The sequence below is a fragment of the Dromaius novaehollandiae genome, chromosome W (genome assembly GCF_036370855.1).
Source record: "Dromaius novaehollandiae isolate bDroNov1 chromosome W, bDroNov1.hap1, whole genome shotgun sequence".
Lineage (NCBI taxonomy): Eukaryota > Metazoa > Chordata > Aves > Casuariiformes > Dromaiidae > Dromaius > Dromaius novaehollandiae.
Window position 1 is genome coordinate 35,602,687 of NC_088130.1, and position 12,490 is coordinate 35,615,176.

The window sequence follows — 12,490 nt, forward strand, 5'->3', positions numbered from 1 at the left end:
GATATCCATCTATTCACAACAACAATCAATCCTGTATCTTTTGATTGTTAGAATATTAGAAAGTTGTAGGTGCTTTCACTAGGACATAATACTATTAGTAGAAATACTTCTGTAGTAAAAGACAGGAATGGAAATCCCACAAACTGAGCCACGTACTTTTGATGTCAACGTGGTTATGGTTCTGCTGATCTTTTCCTCCCTCTGCTTCTGTCTGGAGTAACGGCTTTGTTCATCAAGTTAGATCAGTCATATAGAATTATGTGTTTATTTCCTACCATTAGGTCATGGGAAGTCAGGATCGATGCAGATTCTTTGGCAAGCAAACGGCCTTGACATCAGACAAGACCACTTTTAAAAAGTAGAGTCAGTAGGATTTTGTTTTATACAATGAAATCCTATGGCGGGGGTGATAAGTCTGTATTTCAGGTTTACATCTTTGTCCCTTATTGATTTCAGTCAGCACATACGGTAACAATAACTATTTTTCTGAAGCAATGTAACAGTGCAGTACTATGTCAATATGTGGTATACCTTGAGAAATAGTTTCTATTTTCTGCTTATCTTTAACCTTCTTTGCCAAAAGATTGAGTTTCAGAATTGTCACATATGACTTTTCAGAACACTCTCATCAAAGCAGCACTTACATTATTAGTATTACCAGTAATTATAATTATTATGCTTAAAGTTCTTTTAAGAGCATTGCATAAAATAGAAGATAGTCTTTGCTCCAAGGAACATTAAATCTAAATAAGAATGAGAGAAACTAGAGAAGGAGAAGAAAAATATGTAACTTTAAACATATGAGCTGCCTAGGTAGTTTTTTCGATACCTTAAAAAAAAGTAGTATGTTTTAAGTTCAATTATATTTCCTTTTAGTAATTGCAGGCTATTATGGAAATAATGAGTGATTTCTGTGTTTTATTTAGGCCCATGAAATGTGATAGCATGAGAATTCTTTTCTTCAAGAAGAATGCTTGAAGCCTTTAGGATTTTTTCAGTGGGAGAATTTTGTTTTCTTTTATTTTCTGCCATTTGAACGTAGGTGTAGTTCTTGTACAGTATGAATACCAAAAAGAAAGACACTTCTTGGGCACAGCTCACCTGCAGTGCTTTTGCAGTGTTTGGCTGGCTTTAACAAAATCAGCAGAACTTTTCCTGAAAACTTGCTCTTTCTGATTTTTGTGACCTTTCCTCTACAGGTTCTATGTCTTCCTATATAAAATCATTCTTCCAGCATGTCCTTTTAGACATTCTCTTATTTCACCTTACATTATCCAGAGATAAAATGGCATCTCTGGATAATGTAACCTGCAAACAAATTCATCTCCATGAAAAACTTTGTCGTTTGTCAAGCTCAATATGAATACAAAAACAGGTCTTAATACTCCCCCTCCCTAATACTCTCTTCCAGTCACTGTGGATAAAAATCACTGACACTCAACAGTTCTGTGTTACTCTTCCCCAGTTTTTCATTGTGTCTAAAAGCTGCAAATATTTTTTGGTAACTCTTTAAAGTTGCAGCCTTTACGTTGATTCAAGTAGCTACACCTCTTTTTTCAGATTCATCTTACCTCTGTCTAGAATTTTCCAGAGACAAATATGTACACAAACTGTGTAACACATTCACGGCAGATCTGATGATTTGATGCCCAGGATATGGCCTGTGGGTCCACCAGGTCCCAGAAGTATTGGATTTTTTTACATATGTATGGAATTTCAACACACCTAGAATATAATGGAGGTAGTGTAGATCCCAAAGCACTAGTGCAGCATGCGTTCAGTCAGTCAGGTTGCAGACACTTTGCATTTGCTCCGTGTGCGCACATGTGGGGGGAGTATGCTAAATGTGTATTTTCTCATTTGAAAATACAGTTGGATTCTTGCTTATGACTAAGGCTCTCAAGGCACATGTAAGAGATGGAGTGTTTTGATTCAAGTTCCAGGAAAGGTAGTAATAAAGTTGTAGGAGGGAAACAAAAGACATCCTGATAGTATTCTAGCAAGGCTCAATGGTGGAGAATAATCCCTTTCATCTTCTTGTGATCTTCCCACTTTCTTCAATACTGTTCAAGCAGTAGCAGTTATTTAGAAAGATTTTTATTAAATGAATATTAGAGTTGTTTCTTAAGAAACTGTCCTATCTGCCCAAAGTCTGGTTAGGGAGAAGCCATCCTTGATTGAAGAGATTCTACTTATTGAAAGAAACAGCAGACAAAATTGAGAAAAAGGAAGAAACAAGTTTAAGGACCAGTTCTCATCTTTCATCCACACTGTGGTGGGGTTTGGCGTTTTTTTGTTTGGTTGGTTTTTTGCATGCTCCCTATTCATCTGCTTGCAGAGCGCACGTGAAGGTCAGCAGAATTTCCTGTGCAAAGAGGCAGCAGCAAGCTGCTTTGTGGATCTGGGGCCAGCTCTAAAACTATCTCAGAGTTTCCAAATGGTGTGAGGAGGAAGAAGGGGAGCTTCCCTGTTCTCCAGTCGTGGTAGTATTGATGAAATTGTCATGAAAGGTGTGCAGCTTTCTAAGAGTACTCTGTTTGACATCTTGCTAGGTTGGGTCATAGGCCAATGGTGATCTTGAACGCCGTGAGAGCTGGAGTCATAGCTGCAGGGGTGAGAATTGAAAACTCTTTGAGCTGTGATGTTAACAGAGCAACTGCAAATCAGGATTCCTCGGTGAAAGATTCACAGACCTCCAGATACGTTGCAGTAAAGGGCATCGGAAGCCCTCTGGAATTAAAATACTCTAAGCTGAACTCTGTAACTTACAGATTTTCTTCCACAGCAGAATGTTGTAATTTCTCCTGGCGTGACATTCTGTCTCAACTGCACTTCAGTGAGACAAAAACTGAGAAATCAAGACCATGTTTTTTGTGAGCCCTTTTTGAATCATCAGAATCATTAGGTTGGGGCCTGGTAGCAGGGCCAGGATGAAGTATGGAATGTGACATGGAGACTGCATCTGTCAGGGTTTGGGCTTGGGGTCTTTTCTGGAGGGCAGAAAGATGAAGGAAAGATTGCTAGAGTAGACTGAAGGCATGCAAGTGAGATTCTGGCTTGGGGGCTCTGTGACAGCAGGATGGCGGAAGTGGATAGGGTGGCTTATGAGGGAGAGGAAGGTATTAAGAGGGTGAGGGTGACAGCATGGTATCCTAATTCAGAGAAGGAAAAAGATACGTCTGTCACAGAACTAGCATAAAGCTCAGTGTTCATCATGGTACCCAAGCTCATTGAGTCTGGCAGTTCCTGAAATGAGATGCTGACTGCTTTATTTCCATTTTTAACTTTGAGCATTATGTATCCAGAAGACTTGTTTGAGTTCAAATTTTATACATTCTCCCATCTACGTGAGTATAAAGGATGTAACACACTGGGAACTTCCCTCTCAGAATACCCTAAAAATGTGCAATCCTAGAACCATTTCAGTCTTTATTTTGGGGTTTCAAAAGCTAGCAAGTCTCTCCTGAAAAAAGACCTCATACAAAAATGCTGAGAAAGGTGTATTTCAAATGATGGGCAGATTCATACGAGGAAACCTTGGGCTTGACCAGAAGTGTGTTCCATGCAGAATGTAGTAGGAGATTAAATTCTGATCTTCTTCTGAAGACTTTTTTTTTTTTTTAAAAAAAAAAAAAAAAAAAGCACCAATGCTTGAAGTCATAGCGGCAGCCTTCATAAGTTCAAATGAATGTGCAAACTTGCAATGTTATGACTTGTAGTCATTACATCATTTGATAAGTAGAATTATTTCCATATTATGGGAATAATAATTGTGATTTATTTACTCACGCATACATATGTACATGTGTATGTTGTGCAGTTTGGCTGAATTAAATATTCACATACTCATTTATTTGCTCTTTACAGGTGAATCATTCCTTTTCCATACTGAATCAATAGACTATTGTGATGAAGCATATACTGTAGTAAGTTTAGGTAGCTAATACTAAGACCAAAATGAAGGTGAAACGATTTTAATCTTCATGTAATTATTTAACTTTCATATCATCCGCATTTGTGAAGGCGATCCGGACTGTCACCTTTACAGTAATCGACTAATAAATCCTCATGATTGTTACACCTTTATGCATAGCAGTAATCTGAACAAATTGGCTGCTGACAGCTGCAATAAATTGCCAAGAATGAGTGCTGTCAGAGAACAAGTTGTTTCTGTGAACATATAGGATAAGTAAATCCCATATCATGCAGTTTTATTCAGCTGAAGTTACTTGCAATCCAATGCAGCAGGATTTATAGCATTATTTAATTGGTATGAAAAGTGTGTGTTTATCTTTAAAATGACATTGATTTTACTCATATTTTATGCCAGGAGGTTATTGCTGACTTTATATCTGTTTTCATCAGAAAATTTTCAACATTTGTAAATATAAATGTTACTGTCTTTTTTCCTGTCTGATGCAAAAGAAGACTGCCTTGTGTATTATGTTTTCATTAAAGCTGTGTATTAATTATGTCTATAGAAAGCTGAAATATTCTATACTCTTTCTGAACATTGTCATTAAAATTCAACCTGTTTGCGTGTGTATATGGGTACACACTGTATGGTATTTGTTTAATTTTACCTTGTTAGTGAAGGACGCTAAATATGCTACTGCTAATGTTTCTTTGTAGATCTGTTTTCTAGAGCTGCGTGTGGAGGTTGTGATTTATAGTAAAGTACTGGCAGTGTTCTTTCTTTTTTAAATATCGTTGCCTGGCGGAGAATTTTTGAATACTAGTTGTGAAAGTCTGTGTGCAGCCTTTATGTTGGAGTTGATAAATGTAGAAGTTTTATCAATTTATAAATAATATTTTATTATGGCGGTATTTCAAATACTTTTTCACATGGCAGTTTGAAAATTTCTGCATCCCAAGGTAACTTTGGAAAGACGAGTTGTTTTCAAAGTAGAGAATTTGATGGATAATATACTGTTGTGATTTGGATTTTGAAGCATGTGCACCTCCGAGTTGCACAGTAGTTCCGTGTAAATACAGACAAGCATGCAACCAACAGCTTGTGTGTATAATAGTTTGTTGATTATACTTGATGACTAAAGTGAAATTATTGCAGATGCAATTTTCTGTGTAAAAGGAAGGTTTTTGCCAGAAGCATTAACATCTAAAAATGGTACTGGCAGGCCTGCCATTGACAAATCCTCTGATGTGCTGAGCCATCTCTGTTTCCGACTGTTTTCAAAGGGAGCTAGATGTAAATAGCAAGTCTCAAAATTTGGCCTTCAGATTTTCCAAGCCGTATTTATATTATCTCTGCACTCTTTAACTCCTCCTAATAATGGAAAAACACTGCTACTTTATTAGAAAGTAAAAAAGGTTCAGTTTTAGCTCACTAATCCTCACTAGTTTTCTGCTACTAGGTATTTTATTCTTGACAACTTTTACAAAAGTTATTGTCATAATTTTGCAGAATTGGTAGAATTCTTCCATTTATTAATTTCAAACATAGAATACTGTGCACAAACTGGATTATATTTATAGAGCCTTCTTGTGACCCTCTGTCTCCCAAACATGGAGATCTGCTCTGCTACATGAATAAGTGGAGAAATAAGAGGAAAGGAGAAGGAAAAGGAAAATGGCTGCCTAGATATGAGGACCATGCAGATAAGTACAAAAAATGATTAGGGATATAGGGGATTATGAGGCTTGTGGTAGGGTTTGGAGCTGTGTTAAAGATTTTTGCAAAGTTACCTGGATCAGCTAGAGAGGGAAGACCCAGGTAGGAAAAAAAAGAAATGTTCATCAAAGCAACAGACAGGTTTAGCAGAGGAAAATGTGACTTCTAATGCAAACAAATTTTACAAGTGACAGCACTCACAGTACGTGTCTGTAGCATATGCCTGTGCTGCAAGGAGAGCATAGGGAATATAACTTTTTCAAATAATTTTTTTGTCTAAACAATTTATGAAGTAAATTTGTAATTTTGTTGCAAGGAACTATTCTAAGGAAAATGTTAATCCGTCATTTCAGAAGCGGTCAGCAGGATTTTGTGGCATGAATCATACTTATTTTAGCAAGCAATAAATATTTGTTTGCATTCAGGTAATGCTCAGTGATGAGTGAGATTGTCCCGTCTTTCAGGCAGTTCTGCGTATTTCCATTATCGAGACTGACTGACCCCATGCTGCAGGGTTCTTTTCTGCTTTCTATATTTTGCTGCATGGCACCTGATGGCATTAACTTCTCAGCTCCCGCTGAGCTCTGCAGCTCGGCAGTGTGCTCCCAGGTTCCTGGGGGCTGTTTCCAGCATCTTTAGCGTGCCATCGCCCTCCTTGGTCAGTGTCCTGCTCAGCTGAGTCCTAGTCTCCAGGTCCTTTGAGAGCTCTCTTGGTTTTTAGTCTGTCGCCTCTGTAAAGACTTAAGAAAGAAGCAGCCCACTTCTCTTGAGAGAACTAAGGCCCTTCGTTTTGTGGGGTCTCTAATTTTATTTCTTTCTCAATATCTTTATGCTTCTAAATGCCACTCTCAATTTGGGTTCTTCCAAGAACCTCACATTACTCTAGTCCTGTCTTTTTGAGCCGTATCACTCTCAGTGCCTTGCAGAATTTTCCCTCGCCATTTGCTTCTTGGTTTCACTGGAACATTGTACTGTGCTCATAAAGGATATGGAGTCTCACAAATTGTAGCAGTTTATGCTTCACTTCTGATGTACGTCCAGCTCAGTTCTAATTGCAGAATTGCACAGCTTCCTTTCCTTGGCATCCTTTGGAGCAGCATAGACCTGGATCATAGTGGAGTTAAAAGGCTGTCGTCTTAAACAAGTCGTGATGATAATTAAGTTGCCCGGGTTGTAGCCAAGTGGTGCTTTTCTGTCCCTATCACTTAGGATTGTGCCGATTCCTCTTTTATGCTTTATTTTGTCATGTGAGAAAATGATCTAGCTATCGGCTGTCTCTCCCTTGCCTGGCCACCTGGCTTTTAAGAGGCCTGCTATGTCATGTTGCTACCTTTGTAAGTCATTCATTAGCAAGGATATTTCACCAGGGTGCCGAAGTGGTCTTACATTCCAGGTTCTGTTAGAACTAGAGAGGGAGGTGATTTTTACCTCTTACGCATGCTGATAATAAAATACTACATATAGTTCTGGTTTGCGCACTTTAAAAAGGTTGCAGGAAAATCTCACTGGATCAGAAAAGTTACAAAAAGTCATTTGAGGGCTGTAGAAAATGTGTTCCAAGGAAATATATAGGGAGCTGAATCCGTTTAGCATATCAAAAAGAAGATCAAGAAGAGATATGATTATGGTATGTGAGTACCTTCACTAGAACAAGATGTGGGGTGCTAAAGGCTTTTTTAACCTAGTAGAGAAAAGCATAAAAAGAACCTAAGGCCAGATATATTCAAATTAGAAATAAATCAGGAATATATTTCTAATGGTGTGGGTGATTAACACATTGAACACATTTTCAAAGGAAGTGGTGGATTCCCCTTAAATCTTAAAAACTTCATTTCTGGAAGCTGTACCATGTTTCTGCAGCTACTTATCTATAATACTTCAGCACATGAGCTTGAGGAGCTTACATGATTTTTCTCCTTTCTAATGTATCAAGGCCTGAATATCTATATCCACCTGCTGCCTGACAGCGTTCATGTGCAGAGCTGGTATTGGGGGAGGACATATCTCTGGTTCTCTTCCTGGATCTGTCAGCTAAGCAGAGCAATTTTTCCGTTGCTCCTTCTTAGAATTTGTTCTGCTGTCAGAGATCTGCTCCGAAAGGACCATGTGGCGTGCAGGTAGGCTCAGCAGCAGAACAATGCAGAAGATAAATACTTCCTAAAAATTAAAATCAATTGAAATGTGCTTTATAGCTATGCTTGAAAATCTGTCTGTAGAGTTAACAGCTGTTTTTGCTATAGTTCCTCCTACTGATCTTTTTTCAATAGTGAGCTACTTTCACCAGCAGCATGTGAATAGCAATTCCACAAGAAACTGAATGCTCCCAAAATCACTGTTATCTCCTGTTTTCAATAAGACTCAGGTCATAGCAAGCTATGGCCTTCTCAAAATGGCTGTAATTTTTCATGATCTCTAGCTGAGAATGCAAGACAAAGATTTCCACCACTATCTGCTTGTTCTGCACCACTTTCTGGTAACAGGCAAGTTGGCCTTCATCCTCAAAGCATCTTTATTCTGCATGGAAAGAGTTGTAGGCGGCAGATGTTTAAGGCTGTATCTTAACTGAGTGGAGTCTGTGGCTCCAGCTGTGCTCTGAACTACAGAGGCTTTATGAAAGTACTCAGCTTCTCCAGAAGCATCTACATTCTGGAAGTTTTGCAGTTACGAAAAATAATTATAATACATTTTAATTTATACATTTAATTTATAGTACATTACATTGACTCATTGAAGAGTGGAGATAGGAACTGGAAAAACAAGCTGCCTTGCTTTGATTTGAAATACCACTTCTCTTGGATGTTTCTTCATCAAGTTGTTCTTGTTAGGGCAGAAAGGTCAAGAGGTAGTGGAAGGTGTCTTTAAATCTTTAAAAAGCAGTGTAATCATCCTGTTTTCACTTCCTATGGAAGTTTCAAGGTGTATGCACTCTGTTCTGCTGCAAAAGTTCAGCTTTTTCTCTGGGGAAAACAAAATTGTGAGCCATATTTTGTATGTGTATAACTTCAGAAAATCCACGGTAGTATTTATTTTAGGAGATCAAACATACTTGTGATGATGGGACAGAGAAATGTCAACTACACAACAGTTGCCGTTGCCACATCATCGTAAGTCCTTTACCACTAAGTTTAAAGGTGCATTTTCTGCTTTAAAAGGCTAGGATACTAACCATAAAAGTCAGCATTGCTAAAGCGTCGAAGTTTGAAATATTTCTTCCTTAAAAGTGAGGGGAAATGTCGAGTCCATCATCTCAGCTGTGTCTGACTTTATATGTAGCGTTTTCCATGTCTGTCTTGATGATAAAACAATATCTTAAAATTTAAAGTGGCATTGTCAGCTGAACTTTCCAAAACTATTTAATTTTTAAAGTATTTTTTGAATTCCAATTTTTGTGAGGAAATTTAATCCATAAAATAATTTTGTGGCTTTCTACTGATGATAGTAGAGGTTATTCTGGAATAGGATTAACACTTAGGCTCACTCTAAACAGGTTTCCATTGATGTTTTGGTCCCATGCAAAGATCTGGTGAGAGTAAGCAATAAAACTAACCAAAGAACTCTAATTTTTTTTTACGGGAGAACTTGGTGCAAGAGCAAACTTTTTTTTTCCCTCTCTCTCTCCAGGAGAAGGCCTGCAATTAATGGAAAAATCACAATTTTTCCTTTAGCATCTGTAAATTGGAATGTTTCATCTTTTGACTCAAGTGCATGTGCCGCTGGTGCCCTTGCCTCATGATGAATGCTGCTTAAGCCCCAGCATCTTCTGTGAGTTAGGTACATGCAGGCTGCACCTCCTAGGAGGTATTGCTCCCCCTTACCCGGGGCGGGGGACAGTACAGAATGAGAGATATGCTGTCACCTAACGTTTTAAGGATGTGGGACACTCAGTCTAGGTTTCCATTAAGTGCAGTGGTGACATTTCTTAACGGAATAATCTCAGCTTTTCATCAAATTATTTGAGGGCCATTTGGAGGATGTTTTCCTGTGAAATGAGTAAGGCTTTTCTTAGCAAAAGTTTCCAGATTGCTCCCTACCCCATTGTATGATTTCTGGAAATAACAAACTAGTAACAAACTGATTGTTCACAAAGATCTATCAAACAGGATAGAGATACATTTCTTTTAGATACAGTGCAATTAGGATTTTTTTTATAGCTGTAGGAAAAGTGCATGGACTACAGGTAAATTTGGGTTGTCAGTTTGACAGTTTGCACCTTTTAATCTAAATAACGAATAGCCTGGATTGCTCATGGTGCAAAGAGTACTGTGGCTTCGGGAATTTGAGAAGTTGGAGCTTGTAGCTCTGATATAAACATTGTATTTTTACACTCAGTTTTATGAGGGGGATATCTATAGGCATGTAGCATTTTTTTTTATTGGAGTGGCGGCAACTTTTGATTTCCATTTTTGGGAAGGTTTGGACTACTTGTGCATTACTTGTGTCAAAGACTTTCTGATTCTTTTACTGACTTTAAGAGGGTTTAAACTGATTTTTTCAAGGATCATTTGTCAAGACAGCAGTATTGTTGCAGAAGTGTATTTTTGAGGAGTTTCTGTTTTGAGATAAACTATCAAAGACTATATAACACTAAGTTAACCTACTCGCCTTCGAATGCTTGATTACATCATTTATTGTCTTAAGGAGAGCTTTATAGCTATATAGAGCTCACTGCAGCCAAAACAAAAATTTTAAGGTCTATATACATGTGCTGAAGTTGTGTTGACCATGAGCCTACACCGACAGCAGCAGCTTCAGCGTTTGCTTGCTCCGGCTCATTTCATTCTGAGCTCCTCGTCATCCCACATGAAAGGTGAGCATCCAACTCAGAAAGCTCTGCCCGTTACCAGATTTTTCACAGTGAAATAATTGAACCTTGCAACTGCGAGATTTGCGGTAGTTTAATTTTGACAGCTACACGACAGACAGTAAATGTTTAAAAACAAAAATTAAAAAAAAATTCCTGTAGCAAATCTAATCTGTCCGTGATAGCACAGTGCCCATTTTATGAGGCCACATTTATTCCCATAATTGGCTATTTCCTGTCCTTAAATGCCTATTTATTCATGTCTGCCACCTTTTTCTCGGTTTATTGGCCCTGCGGTCACCACATTATCTTTCTCTTCAAAATCAATTGACATTTTATGAAAGGAGTTTGCTAGCTGTTTAGCTTAGTGAGAGTGGCATACAGAACATGTGCTTGTCACATTAAATAATTGCTGTTAAAACTAGAGCATTCAGTGATTTAACTATATATAGAATATATTTATTTTGTTTCAGTTTTGTTTTCATGGGGTAATTAATTAGCAAAATATTAATGGAGGAGGCTATAAGAAGTATTGTAAATAGTGCTTTTTCACAGAAATTCTTATATAGTGCAAAATGGCATTTCATTTGGAACAATTGTTGAATTTCTAGACGTGTTCAGAGTTGCAACCTTAGGAAAGTTTAAACTTATGAAATATGCACATAAAATATTAAAAATTCCAGGGTATGCATAGTGTAACTACTGACCCTAAGGTATTCATGTTTTGATTAAAAGTTCATGGTCAGTTGTTTGTAAGAAATAGTAATTTCCTTCCTGGCTTTCTCTTTTATTTTTAAAGATGTTTTGACACTTGCACAGCTATTTCAGGTGGCCTGCACGCATGGAGCCATTCTTCATTAGTTCAGCGTATGGTGTAGCCCATGCAGCCAAGGTTATTCAGGGGAGGATCAAGCAGGGCGAATTCGCTTCAGCCGCTCTGTTCTTCAGATTATAAGCAGTCCCCGTTTGTTACAACATGAGACGACTTGTTGTATGGAGAGGATGGCGCACTGTCAAATTTTATCCTGGACACCTGCATAAAACTTAGGCTGTGCATGGCTCAGGGTCAACTACAAGGAAGTTTAGCCTTTTGGGTGGCACTCAAGTCTTGTTTTCCTGTGTTCAGTCATGTTAACTCCATCACAGTGAAGTCCACAGTTGCGGGTTTTTTGTTTTTGTTTTTAAAGGAAGATTTTTAATCTTGTTAGATGAATGGTTTCAAAACACTCTCACCAAAGCTTATGTTTATTATACAAGAGGAATGATTTAAAAAGCATAACTTGCGTCAAGATCTTGGGGGAGGGGACGCTCAAGTAGTGCGTTTTAGCTATAACCATTAGTGTGTTTTAGCTATAACCATCTCTAGAGTCTGTATATTCTTTTCAATATTTTTATTGTTCACATGCAGCATAGTGAGTTGTTGCTTTAAAAAACAATGACGACAAAAACAGACAAGCAGGAAGAAGGAAATTAAACTTTTTTATTTTTTGGTCCAACAGAATGCAAGTAAGCCAATATGCTTGTTTGTTGTGAAGAAAACCACGTGCTGACTCGGAACGTTTCTTTCTAGGTGCCAGGTTGACCTGTCGGCCCTAAGTAAAGAGCAGACTCACAAGCTGGAGATGCGGCTGGAGGAGGGAGAGGGATGCCTGGTACTGCTGGTCACTCTGACAGCCTCAGCTGCAGTCAGCATCTCTGACCTCTCTGTCAACTCCTTGGAGGACCAGAAAGAGCGAGAGGAAATACTGAAGAGATATGTATGGAGTTCCTCTCTCTTGCCCTTTGTTTGCATAATGCCTTACCAAAGTAATTAACAAGTATCAGAGAAAAAAAGTCTAAACATATCCCTCACTAACCCAGACACAACTGCTTAAGCTAGTTATTAATATTTTTGTAGCTGATACAGGTAGCATCAGGAAGTCTACAAATCCCGTTTATCCTATAAGCTATTGTTTACATAGCAATTCAGCTATTTTGTTTGTGTGACATAAAGAACTTAATTTTATTGCCTTACGGATTTTTGATGCTCATTTTTACCAAGTGCAAAATAACTATGG

General features: G+C 38.1%; 1 protein-coding gene across 5 annotated transcripts in view; it reads left to right on the plus strand.

Annotated features, from left to right (window-relative positions):
* Window positions 1-12,490, plus strand: part of LOC112980278 (multiple C2 and transmembrane domain-containing protein 1) — a 286,913-nt gene that overhangs the window by 154,657 nt on the left and 119,766 nt on the right. For all 5 annotated transcript variants that reach the window (XM_064499933.1, XM_064499935.1, XM_064499934.1 and 2 more), the window contains one exon: window positions 12,004-12,190. In XM_064499933.1, the coding sequence (XP_064356003.1) occupies window positions 12,004-12,190 (187 nt within the window). The remainder of the gene's footprint in view (window positions 1-12,003; window positions 12,191-12,490) is intronic.